Source organism: Mesitornis unicolor, unplaced genomic scaffold, assembly GCF_000695765.1.
Source record: "Mesitornis unicolor isolate BGI_N332 unplaced genomic scaffold, ASM69576v1 scaffold8220, whole genome shotgun sequence".
Taxonomy (NCBI): domain Eukaryota; kingdom Metazoa; phylum Chordata; class Aves; order Mesitornithiformes; family Mesitornithidae; genus Mesitornis; species Mesitornis unicolor.
The window spans coordinates 25,612-47,074 of NW_010158907.1; the positions used below are offsets into that span (position 1 = coordinate 25,612).

Consider the following 21,463-nt stretch of genomic DNA (forward strand, 5'->3'; position numbering starts at 1 on the left):
GATGGTGGGTTGTTCCAGCTGCTATAGTAAGAAAGGCTTATGAAAACTGTATTATGCAGCACCTACACTAATAATGAATGAAATCTTCCAGGTTCAGTCTTAAAACACTGCCATTGTTTCGAAACCTGTCAGAGTTAACCTTAATCAAATTACGGTCTTCATTAAGCTCAAAATTATGCCTGATGGTGTGTCAGTTTGACATACAGGTACCTGTCATTCTCTGACAAGGAGAAAAAGAGAAAATAATAGAAAAAAGGAAAAAGTAGAGAAAGTTTTCTTATATTCCCCACTGCCCTCCCTTAAGGCAGATCTGCCACACACAGAGGTCAGATTTATATTCAACTCAGATTTACCTGCGTTCAACACCTCAAAATGCCGAATTGTACAATGGGTAGCAGGAGTGTTACCAACACCGAGACCAGAATGGCTCAGGACACAGACAATTCAGGCACATCCTTGCTGAATCTGTGAAACTTGCTCTGCTCCTGTAGCTCACATTGATGTGCATAGTTCAAAACTTCTCCAGCTATTGTTATTCATATTCTAGGTTGTGTTCTGATGCTGACAATCTACAGGTACACCCTGAGAGTTATGCCTCTCCAGATTGCCATAAAACACCGAGATTTCAGACTAACATCTCTGGAATCAAAATGTCTTTCTCAAGTTTGCTGTGAAATGTTGTGAAGTTGAACTAACCTAAAAGACAGCAGGAGCATGTCTGCTCCTATGCCAGCCACTTTTCTACAGCTTTAGTTTTCCATCACACAACATTTTTGCTCAGCCTTGATGCTATCTTCACTACTCCTACATGACAGTCCTTCAGGGAAGTGCAGCATGGGAGTGGGTTAGCAGCAGTCTTTGGGTTAGTCTAGAGATTTTATCCCCTGTAGAGTGTCAAAGCCTAATGAAAAACAAAGAATCAGCCCTCAACCCCACCTGCTTATGTGTTCATGACCCCTGAGGGCTTGTCCCACTGAGCCATCCACTTCACTCATGGGTGGCCCAACTGCTTGACCCTCTGCTACTTCACACTTGGCACACTAAGAACAAAAAACAAAATTCAGACCTTCCCTTTTGCCTCATGTCCAGCAACTCATGCACCCTGGGATAAAAGAAAAGTTGCTCTTGACCACACCAGTTGCTATTCTGTACTTCAGATTTCTCAGTGCTGCATCGTTTCCCACAGCCCCTTCCTGACTGCCACAACACTGCTCTTTTAGCAAATGATGCTTTTCCCAGGAAGAAGTGTTCCCTGTTGGTCTCATTGCTACCTACCCAGGAAGCTCCTTTTTGTCCCATTCTCAGACAGATCCCTGCTGCTGCAGTGTCTAAAGACTTTATGCAGCACAACTGAAATGCATCAGAGTGGTTCATAGCCTCTCTGCATCAGGACAAGTGTGTGTCAGTTGCGATGGCTGGTTCTTTTTTATCTTTGATCCATGCCTTTCTGTGTTTGTATTAAAAAGACAAGGTCAAAAATGTCCGTCTGGAACTCCAGATGGAAACTACTGAGTTTTAGTCATCATTGGAGTTTATTTCTCAGTCTCTTGCCTTGGTAAAAACAGAAAAGTACCATTTTGACCATTCTTGCCCAAGATGGAAACAGTTCACAGTTATTCTGGTCTCAGGTAATAAGCATTATGAAAATAAGCACAGGTTTTTATTCCTGCTGTAGAGATCAAATGACAGGTAAGGGATGTCCCTGGAAGTGCTTTGTCATTTGGCATGGATTGGACCCATGGTTTTATGCCCTGATAAAATGCATTGCATTGCCTAGGTGGGAGATGAAGAGGGACTATTTAGGCCCAATGTCAGTCCATTTGCCTGAAATGACGGAGAACCACCAGCTGTGCTAAGGCCTGTCCAAATCTCTGGTTTCAGACTCATTCCAACAACATCATTCATTCCACTAAATAGCAGCAACAATAACCTCAAGCTCTTGTGTGGAAAACAACCAGTCTGAATCAGAAGAGCAGGGAGCCTCTCTAGGCTCTTGAATCATGACAGAATTAAGGAGCAGAAAGTTCAAACTCTTTCTAAATTATGGCATCAAGTTGTAACAGTGACCAATCTGATTGCCTATTCACTGCTGTTTCCTTTTTTAGATGCCCTGCTCATGTTGGTTAACTGGGGGCTTGTATTCTCATCAGAAGAGTGAGGCAAACAGAGTGGGGCTTGGGGCTCAATCCATGCAATCAGTCCACCTTTCACTGTCTCACTCTGGCTTGGAGTCAGACTGACTTAAGACAGCAGATAAACACTGGCCAGCTAAAGCTGTTACTGCTCTCTGCCAGCCTCCTTTCTGTCAAACGTTATCACAGTTGGTGCTGTTTTAACGGACATCATTGCTGTTGCACTCTGTGGTTTTCAGGGTATCTACAAAAACCTTCGAAAATCTCTGGTTTGGATCATGTAAGTATGGAGTTAGTAAGTGGATGCATTGCAGGATTTGGGTAGGTGGTGCAACACCCAGCACTAGACTTTGACTCTCACTCCCCTTTGACTGCACCGTGGATGTGTTGGTGCCCCACTGGGTCAGCATCCCCTCGCAAGTCCCAGATCAGATGGTGCCTAACTCAGTGCGGTGTGCACCCACGCTAGCAGGCGTAACTCACACAAAAAAGGGAATTGGCTCTTTAGTCAGCACAGCTGAAGAAACAAATCGCAAGGAATAATTTATCACTCACTATTTTTCATGCCTCCTTCCAAGTACCCAGTCAAAAGTAGCAGGGACCTGCATCTGCTGATTGGGTGAAGGACCGGTGGCAATACAAAACACCACTTGGAGTCTTTCAATGCTCTTCCAGTCTTGGGAATATTTGCTTTATCAGTAGCTTGTAAAATTATTTTTGCTGTCAGCCTACAGCCCTAAAGCAGTAGTCATTCAGAATCCAGGTATATGGTTACACTTCTCATCCCACTTCTTCCCCAGAAGTCTTTACTTCAGACATATCAGGGCTCGTGGAAAATCCCTTCTGGATGACACATATTGCCGAGCCGTTCCCTCGGATCGGGGAAAACCTCCAGCAACAGAAGGAGACTGTTCAGTGCTCCTTCACACCACTGAATGAGTACAATGCAGCATTAGGACAGCAAAGGATCTAGTCCATTAACTTTTAAAATTAGCTTACCAAGGGAGGTGACAATGCTTGTGGGAAAACAAGACATTCAAGGCTTCTTGCAAATCCAAATTGTCTTCCTCTAAAGCATCATACCTCATCAGTTACACCTGTAGCTTTCTCTCTTAAATATGACAGTGTATAAAGGCTGCAAAGTGAATTTTCTTCCACAGCTGCCATCTTAATCTCCATCTCTCTCCTCTTAGCAACAGACCTGCAAGCTACAGCATTATTCAGTAGTTTTGCAGTGTCAGGTTCTGATTGTGCTCCTTCTTTTGAGATATTTGTTCACAGCAATTGAGTTCAAGGTACAACAATAACCCAAACAGCAGCAAGCCAGCCTGATCTGGTTTGAATGTGGCACTGTATGTAGTGGAAAGCTGATGTGGTATTGTTGCTAGGTATTGCATAGTTCATGAAGCTGAATTATACCTTTTAGTTATGAATAACCCCAGTCATTACATCTTCATTACCTTGGGCTGATTTCCTTTGAATTAGTTCTTTTGTTGTCACCCCATAAATGCTACCACTCTTGGTTTCAGAAGCATTTATGTGATCCAGCAATCACACAAAAAAACTGAAGAAATTCCCCAAAGGCAAGAGAACCTGAAGAGCAACCCCATTCCTATAGATAGTTTTGCAACCCACTCTCATCCAGACTTAAATCATTCTCTTCCAAAAGCCAAGCAATGCAGAAAGAAGATAATTTAGACTTTTGTGAATCTTGGATTGGCCCATCACCTTGTCATTGCCTTTGGACCCATCATCTGGCTGGTTGAAAGCCTGCAGAAATGGGATCACTGATTTGTCCAAAAGGCACACATCACAGCTAGAGCACTCAGTTCATGAGGGGACCATATCATATATCTGTTTCTCATCAGTCAGGAAAGTGAATGAGATATTAATCAGCTGCTGCTTCACTCGCGCACACACACACACATTGACACACTAACAACCTGGCCAAGTTCATAAAGGGATTTGTTAAATGAAAGCCCTCATACTTGACCAAACTCTGAGGAATGCTCCCTGAAATACTGGGCTTGAAGCCTGTATTCAATCAGGGGAGCAGCATATGATTAGCTGCGCTTTTATCCCTGTGCTGTCATCTGAGAGGATCACAGGGGTTTTTTATATTAGTATGCCTGGTGAAACCAGAGCAAACCCTTTGCTCTGTGATTAATAATGTGTTAAGCCACAGTTCCAAATTATTTCAACTTTTCAATGGTTATGAGATCATTTACAAGACTGATGGCTGGACCATATACTGCCAACAGGCTGAAAGAGCTATCATTTATTACAGGGCTTTCTTGCAGCCAAAATGTGTAATACTACTCTGGTAAACAGTGCATAAAAAGAATTATGAGTTTTCATACAGCATTTTCCCAAATTAGAAATCAAGTAAAGCTTCATGCACTACAAATGTTTTTGTGTGGAGGGAGAGGAAGGGAATGCCATTAAGCTTTCTCAAAACTATAAAACCCAAATATTTCTTCACCATGATGGTGCAACAGAGCTTCGTCTATTGTGCTGGCTGATTTAATCTCATCATACCACATTATTTTGTGATAATTTTCTGTTCAGTTTCACCATACGCTTTTAATAGCCTGATCTATCAATCATTTCCCAGTTATTTTCTTGTAACAGCAGCTTAACTGTTCCAGTGACTCTCTGAAGTCTGTTAATTGTCTTCTCACTGCTGCCAGTTAAATTCTCTTTTCCCCTTCTCATACGGCAGAAGTAATTTTCATTTGATGATAATCAATCTATCCCATTAAGCATTTGAAGGGACTGAGGATTTCCAGAGCTCACACATCAAGGATTTGCTATTTTGGGTATAGGGGAACTGCAAAATCGCTGATCTCAGTATCTCTATACATCTCTACATATCTGTGTGTGTGTGCATGTGTGCGTGCGTGCCACAGCCTCATGTTATCACAGCACCCGTGGGCAAAATCTCTATTATTCTGATATTAGAAATTCTTCATTTTCAATTAAAAGAGGGGGAGAGCTCCATTGCACAGACAACAGGAAAAGGCTGAGGAAGCACAATTGCAACTCCACAAAAATATGTTTGCATTCCATTATGTGATCCATCTCATCTTCCTTTTGTTCCCAAAAAAACTCTCCCGTTTTGTCATACACACTCTGCTCTGCTTAAAGCAGAGGAGAGACATGGTCTTAGGAAAGGTTTTGAGCTCTGCTGAGACCTTGGTCATGAGCGGAAGATTATCTTGTGTTGAAATAACAGGATCTGAAAAACAAACCAAATGCTGTTCCAAAACACTAGCTCTTCATGAAAACTGTAGCAGTGCTTTAGGCCAAAAAAATCCTCCTGGCTCATCTCAAAGGACAGCACATAGCCAGCATGCCTCTAAATGACTATCAAGATACATGTATCCTCACCACAGTAGTATTTCTTTGCTACACACCTTCTGTGAGGTCTCAGGGCAAGTCACTGTTCTCTACCTCAATTTCCCCATTGGTAAAACAAAAATAATAGTATTTCACTTCCTTTGAGACTTTCCAATAGAAAGTCTTGAGAAATAAGAGTCAAACATTACTAAAGGATAGTACTATCCTTTCTGCATCTCAGTAATCTGCTCTCTGCTGGACTTCTGGATTCTGTTATAAACTTACTGGCATAATGCATTCTGCTCTTGTATTGTTGTATTAGTACTGACCTCCATTTCCAGCAGAACCAGAATAAAATGTGATTTAAAAATGGATAGGAAACACAAGAAGCAAATTATCCAGGTTGTATCGAATGAGTAGCAGCTAAAGTTCTATGCACATAGGACCCAGCGTATTTCAGTTCTGTAGTTGCTTCTTAAAGCAATGTGTAATGTCAGGGTTTGGGCTTTTTGGCATGCAGCTACATTTTTCACTGCATTTCCAGTACTCACATCCATGCTGGGAGTAAGCAATCAGGTTTTTTCTTCTTTTTTTTAGCAATGTGTGATTAAAAAGAAAAAAAAGTCTTGAAGACAGCTTTGCCTGCACTGATCTCAGATTATCCAGGCAGGTGCTCAGCGTCAGTGATGAACACTTGCTCATATCAGGGCCCAGATCCTCAGCTGGGCCAAGAGGAGAAGCAAGGGGAAGAAGCCAAGGTGGCCCTATCGATCTGTCACCTGTCCCAGAAGCATCTCCCAGGTTTAGTTAGATAATAAAGTGCCTTGCGCAGAGTTTTTGCTTCTTTTATCTCTCTGGTTAAAAAAAATCTCTGCCTGCAGTAACTACAAAGTGAAGGCAGTAGTAGTGTAATCCATTTGGCAGCCAGGGAAAGCTTTTGTCATGGTGGGAGGAGAGAGAAGGGCTCACTGCATGGCACAGAGCTGGTTGGATGTGGCATTCCTTCAATTCTTGAATTCCTGCCAAACTCACATCCTCTTCTTCAGCCTGCTTTGTCTCCAAAAACTTGCATTTTTCCCCCCAGGCATTGTGATTGCTACTGTTTGAAGGAAACCCTGATAGCTTTAAAGCCACTCCTGAGCTTCCCTACTGCCCAAGCCTGGTTGACCACAAGCATGAAGAGAAGGGGTCAGGAAACTTTCAAATAGAGCATGCCAAGTTTTATTTCTCTTTCCCATCCTGGAGGTTAAGCATGCCTTAGGAACACAGCAGGAGGCAGGGGATGCTGCCTCACAAGCAGACATCTGCTAGATTGCTTAGGACTTAGCAAGTATCCCATGGAAGTGTAAAACTGTGGAGATCTGAGTCAGGTCTGCAATAGCTATATCCCGACGGAAAATCCTTGTGGTTTGAACTGCTGCTGACTGAGACTTGAATCTGATACTGTGCTTTCCATTTGCTATGGCATATGCTTTTTAAACCTCATGTTGAACACTCGTATGCAACGTTAGAGACAGATCTCTTTGGCCAGCAATGCCTAGGTTCATTTTTATCCCCATTTACCATTTGAAATTGGGAGCCTGGTCTAGTTTATTCTCTGAGAGGCAGGATATCATCAGAGTGAAGGATGTCCAGTTTTGCTCATTGTACAAAGCATATATCAACACAGTGCTCCAAATTAGCGGTGGTCTGGCAGCAGTAATAAAAGCTGCAAGAAAGAGACTGTGTAATTGTGCTTGTCATGAAGAAGAATATAGTCTGCAGCTGGTGTGCAGAAATGCCTCAAATCTCTATGGGAGTCAGAAGAAAACGGAGTAAGCTGCTAACCTCTAGCTCAGAAAGAGTTCAGCAAGGTATCTGTCTCCTTCAAATACCACATTCCTGCCACAGACACTCAGCATCCCAGTGGTGTCTTCTGCCTGCCCAGGCATTGCGCAAGTAACTTTTGCAATAATCTCTCAACGATATTTTCCTGGCATTGCTTCTTTTTTCTCAGTTTAGTTATATGCACACTTTGAAATCTTTGTGAGTTATCTCTTCTGGTAGAAGAGTGCCACCTCATGACTGCTATAGAGGAATGAAACCCACAGCAATAAAACTGAAAGCACTCAAGTGCCCATGGCCAGGGAGGACTGGACCAGTCTCTCCCCTGTGTACCCACCAAGCTTTGCCAAACAAGTGCTTTGTGATTGTTGTTCCAGGAGAAAAAGCTTAGCATCTTCACTGGACATCAAGCCCATCCTCAGTGTTGAACACAAATTCCTTAGGAAAAAACAAACATTATCCAGGCTTTTATACACGGTGCTTCTTGCTTCAAAAACTCATTCATTTTGTTTCTGGACTCCTCTGTGCTACCTTAGGTACCTCTTCTCTGGGAACTGTCTAGTTTTGAGTGTGAGCTCCATCTTTTCCTTGCTTCCTCAGACAACTTAGAACACACCTAGCCACCTCTTCTCAAGCCCATTATTTTTTCCTTACTAAAACAACTATTTTTTTGCACCAGCTGAGATAAATATTGTAAAACTAAGCAGAATTTTGGGGTGCTAAGAAGTCTTAATGACGCTTTGTTGCTTCCATAGATGAGATGCACGTGTCAAATAAACTCAATTTCTCTGCTTCATCACCAGTTAGAAATATTTGAGGCAAAATCAGACACATATTCTATGGATTGATTTGTCTATGTTCCTCGCAGAAACAGTTTAAATATTTACAATACATGAAGAAGAAATAGAGCAAAATATCTTTTTGCTGGGTTTTTGCTTCTTTCTTTCCCCCTTTAAATGAATTCAGACATTGAGAAAAGTGCTAGATTGAAAAGCCTAGAGCTTGAAATGTGTTGTTCCTGGTTTTTTCCCAGAATAGAAATATCGGGAGAGTAGTGCTGAAGCTTTCCTAAAATCCCAACTCTACTGCTACTTTTCTCCTTTATTGGACTCATTGCTAAATGCTAGGCAGTAATTAAAGATCAGAATCAGCTTCTTCCTCACCACCTCAAATAAAACCAAAGTCAATTAAAACCAAGAGAAATGTTAATTTTTCTAAAATGGTCATAGATCTACTAGCAGGTATATTAATAGTACCTATTATCAGACAGGGTGCCAAGCAGGTAAAATACAGATACAAATTTTCACATAACTTGAATATTAAATAGTGTTTCAGAAGTGAAAGACTTTGCATCTCATTCCCTGAGGCAGTGAGTTTTTGCTCAGTCCTGTATTTCAAAAATATGCTGCTAAAGTTGACAGGTAGCCAGTATTATTAACCTGAAAGCATCAACTTAATAAGTCTCATCCTATGAACTGAATTAAAAACAAGAAAAAAATCAAAACCCACTTGCTATTCAGTAGGAGGATTTTAACAGTGCAGATGATTTTCTTTGCATAACTGCCAGAAGATCTGCAAAAGTTCATAAAAAATCAGAGATGTATGAAGTCTGGCATTGGCTGAATCTTTTGTTATGATAAAGAGAATAGCTGAATCAATAAACTTAATTTAAATTTTAAGTAAAAACTATTATTATTACATTAATTTTTAAGCTTAGTGTGTATCCCTTAAAAAGATTTTTATAAAGGAGTTGATGAATCATACTAAATAGTAGAATGAACAAATATTTGGTTTCTTAAATTCATTCCCATTAAGAAAATGAAAGGGATATAAGGCCTATTATCCAAACCCATCATTTGAAATACTAGCAAAATTAGTCCAGATATTCCTCCTCCTCCTCCTCCCAGAGCAGGTAAGTTAGCTCTGGGTCACGTACAGCATGAGGGTTCTTCAGAGAGGACCGCAGCACTGAGCCCCTTCCGCTCTTACGCTGAAGACTTGTAAAACCAGGGACAGGCTTCAAAACATCTGAACAAAATTCTTCCCCCTCCCAGGGGTTATACAGCCAACAGGTCACAGCAACAGGAATGGGGCGAGGGCCAGATCCATCTTTAAGCCACCAGAGAGAAGAGAAGAGGAGCTGGCAGCTGAATTGAGCACAGGTCCCACTACTGTCAGCAAAGGACATCATCGCCAGGGAGCTGAGCTTCATGCAAAATGTCCAGAGAAAGGTCTGCTTGCTTGTTCACTTGACTGAAGAACCAGAAAGAAGCTGTGCTGTTATCAGCCAGTGCTGCAGAGCTGGACCGATCCAGCTCTCACACATCCCTGTGCCCAGCTACTTTTTGTAGGCTGATGCGGTTATAGCTGGCCTTGTCAAATGGGTTCAGCTCTGCTGTCAGGATTTAGAGCTTTCTTCTGAAAACCACAGACCACCTCCACACCACTTCTCTGGGGGCTCTTTTGGGTGATATATAAATAAAAAATATAATCTCTGAAACATCTCTACTATCTTTAGCAAAACTGATTTCTTCAAGATGTCTCTGCTAAAAGCAAGTACCACCTACCAGTGTTTAACTTGTTTTACAGCCCACCTAAAAGGATGCAGCATTATGAAATTGTCCAGGCAACCCCACTGAAATGCTCTGTTGCTTACAAAACATCAAAATGATTTTGGATAGAAAATAATTTCTCTTTACTTATGCTGCATTCCCAAACACTGCTTCTCACCAATATCTCTCTGGCAGAAACAAGTGCTTTATCCTGAAGTCTCTTTCATCTCCTTCTCTCATTTCACAACAGCTAAACTAGGCTTCAGCAATGCCATTAGCCACAAACCTAGGAACAACCATCAGAATACTTTGTGGGTGATTCACAGATTTTGTTGTCAAAAAGCTAGTGATCTTCCTTATTTTACAGCATGCCAAGCTGCATGTTCACACTGTTTTGTCTTTAATCCTGGGTTCACAAACATTTCCACAGTAAAATGTGACATTTTTATAAAAAGCTTTAAGTTCAGGACAGAGCAAACCTTGGATGTTCTGTTCTCTTTGTAAATAGTATTTTAAGAGGAGAAACAAAAGCCATCCACACATGCAGACTCAAATTACGTATTTAAGAAGTCTGCACAGCAAGAGGTGAAATAGATCACACATATATTTTAATTAAACATTTATCTCACAGTGATGACAGCACAAGTGTGCAGCAGCTACAAGGCATTACAGAAAATGCTTCTTTCATAGTAAGCACCATTCCAACTAAAGAAGTTTTTCTCCCAGCCATCCTTTGACATTAATGCTAACACGGGATCTCAGCAGTGCCCAAACATGCCTTGTTCTAGTCTCAGTCCTGATAACTACTGTGTGATAAGTACACGTTCCTCAAGAGGGTTCCAAGAGTGCTGTGCATCATGTAGCACGGACCAAATATAGCAGGTAGCTGTGTTTTTCCACATAAGATTGGCCGTCTTGGAAAAGCTCTCACATAAACAACCACTTTCCAAGGCCAAATGCATTTAGGGTCTATATCCTCAGCAGCTAAGCAGGTGACCCAGAGAACATCCAGCTCTACTGATGTCATCCATGGGCACTGCCCTGGAAGGTTGGCTGCAGGTGCATCTAAGTGATTGCATCTTGCCTGAACATTTTGGAGAAGCAGTTCCCACCCAAATTGATCCTTAAAGCTGGAGTTTTCAGAAGGACATAGGGTTTTAACAAACTGTGAGGTTTAGAAGTGTTAGAGGATGTATTTTTGTTTTCTTCACTTCCTACCTGTGATTTGTATCTGACCCATTCCCAACTTCTGCCTCCCCAGCAAGCAGTGGAGAGAGAGGAACCTGCTTCTGAGGTGCTGGTCTCATTTAGCCTTTGAGTTTATGCAGAAGAGAGAAAAATAGGAACTGTTCTACTGCTTTCTTCCCCAAGATGAGTAAATGCAACAGCTCAGGCAGCTCCTTCTTCACCCCTCTTTTATCCCAAACTAGATTTTCCTGAGCCCTCCACCCCTTCATAAAAGGTGAGAGAAAGGGCAGGGGACTCAGAGGTCCTGGACAAAAAGAGACTCCCTTTAGCTTCTTTAGCCTGAGATCATGCTGCAGGAAGCCAGTTGTGGCACAGCATCACTGCACATCAGTGTGCAGCTTGGTGTCCTCCATCCTTTCCTCTCTTGGTGCTTTTATGAGATGTTTTTCCCCAGCAGCAGTGAATCTAGTGACTGGAGAGAGGTGATAAAACAGAGTGAACCTAAAGTGCTTTCAAATGCCAACATAACCAAACTGGAATATTTGTGTGAATTACATATTTCCTGAGGTTCTCCGGAATAAGAATTAAAGATGCTACTTTTGAGTGTGGAAAAGAAATGGAAAGCCAACAGGAACTCACGCAAAGGCTGTGACCCTTGCTGACTCATCATCCTCTCTGTTGTGGAAGCAACCTAGCAAGACAAATAGGTAGGTCCAAAACCATGAACAGGACTATTAGCTTTATATACTCTAGAGGTCTTCTCCACACCCCCTGCCACTTAGGATCCTCTCTGCTCCATGCCATTCCTCCACCCTGATGGGCCAGGTTGTGCTGTTTAGCAAAAAACCCTGCCAAGACCCTTCTCTGGTGAGGCAGCAGCAGCAGGCGGCTCAGCTGGAGCCCAGTGCCTTTGCTGCCTGCTCCCGGCTGTTTGTCAGGGAATAGTGGGGCAGACTGCCTGCACTCCGTGCCAGAGAAAAGCATCCCATCTGCAGGCCAGAATTTAGAAGGAAGCCTGCAGATTAATAGCAATGTGGTTTTCAAAGGTCAGGACAGGTCTTCTGTTTACTCAGCACTTTGCATTTTGAAAGTAGAGCCACCAAAGATACAACTGTGTCCTGCAGCTTCTTTAAAACAAAATTCTCCTCTATCCTTCTGTGCTGGTATCTGCTAGGAGAAATAAAGCACTTGCATGGTGCTGATTTGATGTCTGAGAAACCGCTGAATCTATAAATGTATCGCAACAGTCAAACACGGAGTAGGGTACAAAATCTTGGTACTTCATGTTCCAGCTTCACCGAACTGAGTCTCCTGTTTCCAAGGACTCTGAGTGCCAATTCTGGAACAGGCTTCTCTCTCTGGTCAGACGCTGCATTATCTGATATATTAATTTCCACAGATTTAGTCGACAGAAAAATGTAATCATCATCCATTTAAAAAAGCACAGCTGAAAAAAATTATTAAAATTCATACATATCAGGCAGCTTCATTTGCTGGGCATGGCCTGAATATAAGGCTAAATGAAGGTTAAATATTGACTGAATAGTAATTGTACCATCTCTTTGAGAAGCTGTTTATTGAGAATGTATGTGGTACTGTTAGCTAAAAGTGGCAGCACATTTGAGACTGATTCAGACAAGCTTTTCTACCTTATGCATGCAGTTAGAAAGCAAGAAATTAGACACAAAGTACTCAGTGAAGTATATTTAATTCCTGATATGAGAAATATTAACCAAGTAAACCAAACATTTCCAACTCAGCATTCTTCCATTGGAAAATATCATTTCACTGACATTGAAATCTCCCACTGAAGGAAAAAAAAAAATGTGCATTTTTTTAAGGTTTTGAAAAAGTCTAAAACATGCCCATCTTCTTCTAATTTAGATGCTGCATTGTACAATATATCACATCTGAAGAAGTCAGAATGAAAACAGAATCCTTTGACTCATCCACGTTAGACTTTGTTTAGACTTCAACTTAATATCAATTCAATTTTTTTATACATGTTATTTGTTTTCATCTTGATAAGAAAGGGAGAGATTTTGGAGTGTCAGAAGGTCCCACTGGTTCTCACCAGCTCAATTTCCTATGCATTTTCACCTCTCTTGCAAATGTGACCTAATAATATATGCCTTCTCCTACGGGGGATGTGGCTTTATTACCGGTGATGGTGGCCAGGCCAGCCGCTCCAGCCCACTCCATGGCAACTTGCATTTTCTGATTTGGAGCTTGTCCCTGGTCCCATCATCAGCTGTGAGATGAAGACAGCAGCTACCACAAAGACCTCTGATCAGAATTCACAGATGGTGTTTGATCAAAGCCATAAAATTACAAATATAGTGATTGGCTTTTTGGTCTGATTAAGGAAGAAATATAAAAACAGAAATAACAAATTAGTCAAATAATTTACAGGGGGAAAAGCACCAGGTTTAACATTAAAAAAGGAAAAAGAAAACAAACAAAAAAAGCCAGTGAAAGTTAATTCCTTGTATTCTTATAGAGAAAATCATCTGTTCCCCCCTCCCTTCCTCTCCCACTCACACACAGGCTCCTCTCTCCAGTCGCTGCACCAGAGGCAGGAGTGGCCATGCTGCAATGTAGCTGGGACACAGAGAAGACACGCACACCATCCATAACCCACAACATCACGGTGTCGTGCAGAGATTCCCGGGCACACCGAAACACAGATACATTGAAATACTCACTGGCACCCTTCCAGCTTTGACTTCTTTCAAGAGCTTTAGATATTGCTCGGGATGAGATAAGCACCCAATTTTCAGGTGTGATCTGAATCAAGTTATCAGAATCCCTGGGAATTTCCCATTGCTAGCTCTGAATGAGAGGTTATATATATTTATTTTTTACTCAATACTGAAAAAACACAGGTTTCTTGTCAGATGTACACGAATACAAAAGGGAAAATGTGTTACCACAGCATGGTGTTTGCTACATTTTCCAGCAATGACAACTGACACTTCAGGCTTTACAGAAAAGTGGTGAATTCAGGATATAACATGACTTTTTTCTTATTTTCTTTTTTTTTTTTTTAGCTTGATTAAAGAGAACAAATTAACTAATACAGAATGTTTCTGACAATAACTTGGTGGCACTATGGAGATAATATTCTAAATCCCTGTTCTTTTTTGAGGCACTCATTTTCACACCAGGGAGTACTGTTTAGTACAGATTTGACAGTGAAAGTCTAAATGAGGAAGAGAACATACTGCAAGCACATCTACTGCCTCTAAATCTCAGCACGTCTCTTGTGGCACACCAATAAAACAGACCCAGCAAAGCTAGGTAATTTGCCAAAGCCCACACAATGTCTGCAGGAGAACCAAGGTATCAATCAGGAGTTCTTGACTCCTAGCCTTTTGCTTGTTTTTAATAGCTCACATTCCTTTCTCATTCTCCTTCATAACTAAAAATAGCAGACTGACAAATCTTGCACCAAATATACTTGAGACCAGAAGGTCACCCGAGCAGAGATCATCTCTCTCCCTTGTAGGACGCTGCTTCGTGATACTTAACGAACTCAGGAGCAATGCTCAGATCCAAACCCAGAAATTCACTGTAGCGTTTTTGAGCACCGTACTGGAGTTTCAGACAGGAGGTGTACATTCATATAATTACCTCAATATTAGTGCCTTCATTACAGTGTTTAAGTAAAATTCTCCCATCTTCTCGCCCTTGCCTCAGGCAAGGTGCAAAAGTCAGCTAGAACGCTATGGGTCAGCACCTTCCCCTTCTTCATAATTCCCACAGCAGAATAGTTTTATCATGAGCACTGACACAGAGGCTGTAGGAATTAACCTCAAGGGGCAGAGAATTCCCTACATGTTTGGTTTTGTTTTTAAAAGGTTTCTTATGATACAAATGCATTTTTTGACAAGGTTCAAAAACCTCAACTGTGATACCTCAGCAAAGGATGCTGTGAATAAAGACAGGGTAAAAGCAATGTAATAGGAACATCACACGTGCACATGGAAGTCTCAGCTCCCAGCTGGAGACACCAGACCAAACTTTGTGCTCCTGTACACCAGTGAAACTCCCCTCACCCCAGAAATAGAGACACCATTGTTTTCTGTGCACACTTGAGGTCTCTGCTGCTGAGGTCTTACTCAAGGCCGAACTGTGAAGCAGATTTCCCATGCGATGATTGCAAAACGGGTTCATTCTTTCAGGATATCCCATTCAATTTTGTGCAGCAGAAAGTCTACCTTGTTCTGCTATGTGCCAGCAGGAGATCACTGAACCTCAAAATTGGCTTGACATTGTGGCTGTCGGCCAAAAAGGTGCAGTCCATAAGGGGCCATAATTCTTGTCCCTTTCATTTCAGTTAGAGTCTTTTTTTTTTATCACAGGAGTTGGAATTTTAAAATAAAAAGTCCTGTTCTAATAAAGACTGCCTTGAGTAAAACAAAAGCTGAATGAGACTGTAGCTATGTGCCATCTGCAGTAGGCTGACCTAGAGCTGAAAATCACTGTATTTTGGCCCAAACATGTATTTGATCCCATAATTCTGAAGTACCCTTTTCCCCCTGGCTTTTTAATAGCATTTTATTTTTGATGGCTCACATCACAAAGTGAAGTAATATATGGTAAGAGTGCATGACACAATATATTATTGTGTAAGCTACCACGAAATCTTAAATTAAGTGTGCTGTGAGGAAATGCATCAAGTCACTCTGGGTCACCACACCAAACCCTTGTAGCACTGTAAGACAGTGCAGAGCATAAGCCTAAATAGCAGTAGACAGCATGAACAAACTGTAACCTCAAAATAACTGCACAGGGCGACTTTTCAAGAGTAATGAATCTGGAGGTGGCATCAACTTTGTTATTAATTCTAATCAGTCAAAGGTGGGGTTGTAACCTTACCCGCATATCAGCAACAGCTATGGGGAATTATTCTGTCATTTTCTTAGTCTGCATGGTGCAAACATTAAGCCTGATAAAACCTTTCATTCTAGCTGCAAGGAAAATTGCTGACGGGGTACACTGAAATAGTGTCCACACTCCCAGTCAGGCAGGGGGAGCGACTGCAGCTTGTGTTCTGGAGAGCAGCAGCCTACGTGGGGACAGGAACCAGAACATGGTCCCAGCTTCTTCATGTAATGTTACAGACGTGACCAAGCCCTGTACAACGTCCCCATCCCAGCACGGGTACCTTGTGGCAGGAGCCTAGCTCTGTGTCAGGTTCAAAGCAGGTAGAAAGTGACTTAGCAAGCTGGCTCCTGCTCACATGCTCCTCCTCACTCTGCAGCATTGCTCGAGTCTTTATGCAGCTCAGCTCACGTCACCTGTTGAAGGGGAATAATAAGCACTCAGAGGATAAATTAAAGTTTTAATCACACTCGTTGTATGGCAACGAGACTACCCAAAGTAACTAATTGCTGATTTCAGATACATGGAGCTAATCCCAGCACTGTCAGCAGAACCTTTTTTGTTCCCATTTGAAAGCAAAACAACAAAAATCTTGCTGCATTAGCTTGGCTGCCTCAAAATAAAAGTCTCCTTCCCCCAATCTCCATAATTTAGATTGCCCCCCCTCTGCCCCCAATAAAAAAAGGACCAAAACTCAGCTTGCAACTCACTCTGCATAGCCCTGACCCAAGAACAGGGATGGGGGAGTGATATGAATGGTATCCATGGTGTGTGTCTTTCACAGAGAAGTGGCAGCTCTTATGACGCTTGTTACAGCCCACAAAGCTCTAACTGAACATTAAACGTAATAAAAACAACACACAATGATGCAAGATGGCAATTAATTTTACTACTTAGGTAACTTGCCCAGCAATCAAGTATTTGCACAATACTCGGTCGCAATTCCCAAGCCTGTGCAAACATAAAACAAACAGACCGAAACGCTGTCATTAAGACCTAACAGAAAGCCGCAACATACACGAAGGCTCATCACCGCTCATTAAAAAGGCTTCAAGTTTAAAGGAGTGAGGCAGCAGTTAAGGGCAACCATCAGAGTTCTCATCAGCTCACAGCATATTTAAAATACAGCATGCGGTGAGGTGAACAGGTGCAAGTGCCAGCCCACTGCAGGGCAACCTAATCCTGCCGCTGCCATCCCCCCGCGCCAGCAGCGGGGACAGATGGTGCTGGGTTGGGCAGGGGCAGGCAGCTGCCCAGCCCGGTGGGAATGCTTCTCCATCACCACCCCCTGCCCCGGCTTCGCTCCATGCCCATCCCAGCAGGGCTTGAGAGTCCAGCCTCAAGGTTTTCATTGTGCCCTGCTGCTGCTTCTTAAATAGGCCATTCCTTCCAGTTATAGTTTTAATTAATTTAGAATGAATTATTTGTGTCTCTTAATTTCCCAGCTTATTTTGAAAAAGTCCAATTAATGCTGAGCTAAGTAGCTCCAAAGGCTCCCCAGCTCTCATCTACCCTGAAGTGTTCCAATTAAAATGAGACACTAGTCAAAATGTCAGACTACAATAATTTTTAAAGCTATTGTGCAATGAATCTGTGGCTACAAAATTACTGAATTAAAAAAACCACACAATTATTGAATAAATAATGCAACACTTGGAAACCTAAAGCATAGAATGCCCTCCCTCAAGACGCAGCCTCCCCTGTCAACCAAGTGCATGTTCAGAACTTACAACAAGTAATAGAAGTCACATTTCCCTTTACTGGACAATTAAAACCTTGGAGTATAATGAAACGTGTAAATTAGACCATAATATATGACAAGGGCTTAAATGCAGAAAAGACAGTTCAGAAGCTCTGCTGACTTCAGAGCTGAAAGACCTCTGAGCCAGCACAGGCAGAGGCTGGTAAAGCTGCACAATGCAGAACTGCCAAAATTGCTCTGTTCTTCTTCCAGAGCCACACAGGCACACTGGCAATCACTTTGAGGTTGTCCACAACTATGGCACATTTTAATCTGGAATCCTTGTGATCCACTTACAATTTTTTTTTCTGTATTAGTTTTCTCAAAACTTTAAAGAGCATAATAAGATCCCTCACATATGCACGTCCCTCACTAGTTAGTCTTTTTCTTGATTTCAACGTGCTTGCTTGAAAAATCCTAATTCTTTCATTCTAGTTCTGAAAGTATTTTGCCTAGCTGTGGAAGACAAACAGGTATTAAATCACTGCTGAATAGGAGACTAAATTAAAAACTGAGACAGGTCCAAATTTCAGATGAGGGTTTGCTTTTAATGAGCTGTAACTCTAACGTAATTCAATTCATCTTCTCAACTTCTGCAGAAAATTGCTTCCCTCTTTCCCACCAGTCAAATTAATTTTTCCAACCAAAGCAGCAGCAGTGGTTTCCAACCACTGAGCATGGGGTCCAAGCACAGGAAGGTAATACTGTTTCAAAGAGACGTCAAGGGATTATTATTATTATTATTATCATCATCATCATCATCATCATCTAATCTCATTGCCCTTGTAATGAAATCTCCAAATGTCTCACTCATTTTGAAGTTAAATTTTAGCAACAGTAAAAGGAATTAGAAACACATGAGTCTTAGGAATGGCACACTCCTTTGGGGAAGCCCATCCAGGGGTCATTGGTCTCTGCATGCCACCAAGGAGCAGCAAAGGAGCTGGTAGGAGACCAGCCCAGAGGATGCCCAAGATATCGGAGGAGACCCCGCAACAGCACTGGATGCTGCTGGCCCTCTCTGACCCCAGCCTAACAATGCCTTCTTCCCAAGGCAGGGTGACCCTATCAAACACTGCACCCACACTGCTGGGTCTGCCCTGAAGAGCACCTCAAAAATCAAATGTCCCATTGGGGAAGCTGCCACACAGCTATTGTGTTTCTCATATATATAGTGCTCTGTGAGCTGCCAAGTTGCCCTCTGTCATTCTGTGGGAAAAAGGTCTCCTTTAGACTAAAACTTGCCCATCTCACAGGAGATGATTTTGTCATATGGTTTTGTGTTCTTCAGCCCTTCCAACCTGTGAAATGAACAGAAAAATGGTAAGGTCTTTATATTCCCATTTGTCCGTTACTTGAAAATTGAAATGCAACACATGCCTTGTCCTGCAAAGCTGAGAAAAATGAAGGCTTGAGTATTTCTATCAGGCAGAAAGAACGACAAATTAAGATCAGTAAGCACAGTAGAAGTATGGTCCCATTTCTGCCTGGCTGTAGCAGGTAGGTACAGCGCAGCCGTTTTCATGCTAAAGCTGTCCCTGACAGTCACCCCCCCGCACGGTCTGAGGTGCTGCAGTAAGCAGAGGGAAATGAGGGAGAAGTGCTGAAGTACCACAGTGCGGTAACAGCTGGTAAATGCCTTTCCAAACATAACGTTATCAGTGAAAAAGAAAGAGTACCAAGAAACAGCAATTTTCACCCATCAGAAACAAGTTATCTGAGCTTGGAGAGGAGGCTCAAGAGAGTGAGGGCAGAATTCTCTAGAGGGGTTTGCACAGCCCTCAAAAAGATTGGAGACATTAAACTACCGACGTTTGCTCTTCCTGAGACTCTCCATGTGACTTGATGTGATGCCAGCAGCAGAGAGAAATAATGTGCACTTCTACAGATTGTCATTTGTACCCCCCAAAATTAAACCATTTTAATTATTTATTATTACATTCTAAATAACTGATGTGTGGCAGGCTTGCCCAGGAGTTATGTATCATTATTTGCCAAGTACTTGACATACACTCTTTAGCTGATGTTTGCTTAGTAATACATAATTAGTAATGTGCAAATAATTAAAGGAAAACCATCACATTCTCTCCGTGTACTCCCATTTAGTTGGCAGCATGTTTTTGCCTCTTCAATTCACTTCTTCTGACCCTTTTCCTGGTCACCTGGGTTTCCCTTTCCACTATTGAGCATTAATATTTTATTGTAGTGTTTTCCTGAGTTGTCTGTCTGAGATGGGGCAGGTTCTCCAAGTCACAGGTCCCTGCCATGGCCAGGTGTTTCTTCATCCAGAGGACACTCTGGACTACACTTTGAGCTTGGAACAGCTGCCTCTCTCCATGCCTCTTAACAAAAAAATATAGTATCTTAAAGATTTTTTTTGCCCTATAGCATCTCCTAGAGTGAGGATCAGCAGAGGTGTAAAGGGAAGGTAACAAAGAAGTTAGTCCCAGTTACCTGAATTCAGCATCACACACTATCACAACGTCCTTCAGGAGTTTTGCTGATGTTTGTGCACTGGTCACCAGTCCAAACCTCAAAGCAGCATAACTAAAGGTGGCTCCAACCTTTAGGGGAACCAAATCAACCTATGGATCACAGGCTCAGGAACTGACTCCAGCAGAAAAAAGCTTTTGTGTAAGTTCCTCAGGTAGCCTGGGCAATTGCTGGACGTGGCAGTGAGGATTTGTTGGACTCCAGGGAACCAAAGGATGGCATGATGCAAGTCAGGTACGCTCTCAAACTGAGACTCGTCAGCAGGTGAGTTACTTGTTGATGAAATACAGGAAGAAGAACTGTATTTAATAAAGAAACGTTAATCTTTGTCCACAGACTGACCACTTATTCTATACATGCACGGAAGGAAAGAGCGTCAAATAGGTTACACATTGTAAAATTGCTTTATAAACTCAAACTCATATGATGTCAAACCAATTTCTTTTCTGGCATATGTCTTTTTACAAACACTTCTCTGCCTGTACGAATAAATAATCAAGGGTTTGGGAAAGCAGTGGGTCCTCATTACAGCACTTTTTCTTCCTCTGTTACAGGAATGACCTGCCAAGCTCGAAGTTCATACATTACAAGTGAGATCCTGTGGGGTTACCGTTTCACCCCTGTCCTCACTCTGGAGGACGGATTTTATGAAGTTGACTACAACAGTTTTCATGAAACGTATGAGACCAACACACCAGTTTACAGTGCCAAAGAGCTGGCAGAGATGGCCAGCCGAGCAGACCTGCCCCTGACGTGGTCTGTTTCCAGCAAGCTGGACCAGCATGCTGAGCTGGAAACTGAAGAGGAAGAAAAGAATCAAGAAGACCAAAATGAAAGAAACGGTGATGTGGCCAACTTGGAGAATGAGTCCAAAGTGTAGAACCAGTGGAGGCATGAAGGCCACACCACCTCCTTTATCTTCTCCCTCTTTGCTGCCCTTTCCTTTCTCCAACACGCCTTTTTTTCCCTCCTTGTTATTCTTAATTCTGGGAAAACAAATACAATGATGCAAAATATCTACCTGCCCAATTCAAACTCAAGAGATTCACAGACTAAGCAAAGGCATGGGTTAAAGCTGCAATACCCATTATCGATGGTGGAATCTCCATCTCCACTCTGGTAATAACTGCTGGCTTCCTTGGCACCTCTCTGAGTTCAGACCTCCAGATTTATTTACATCAACAACAAAAAAACAAAAGCAATGGGAATATCTACAAGGGATTTAAAAGGAAAGATTAATTAATGTTCATCAAAGTAATGGGCCTTGGCTCCAGTTTTTATGTATTTCAGAACAGTTTCACATATTG

The 21,463-nt window shown here is 42.1% G+C and overlaps 1 protein-coding gene across 1 annotated transcript in view; it reads left to right on the forward strand.

The window, feature by feature from the left end:
* KCNJ6 (potassium inwardly-rectifying channel, subfamily J, member 6) overlaps positions 1-21,036 on the forward strand; it is a 39,823-nt gene extending 18,787 nt beyond the window's left edge. Inside the window, exon 2 of the mRNA XM_010184925.1 lies at positions 20,711-21,036. Within this exon, the coding sequence (XP_010183227.1) occupies positions 20,711-21,036 (326 nt within the window). The remainder of the gene's footprint in view (positions 1-20,710) is intronic.
* The last annotated feature ends 427 nt before the right edge of the window (positions 21,037-21,463 follow it).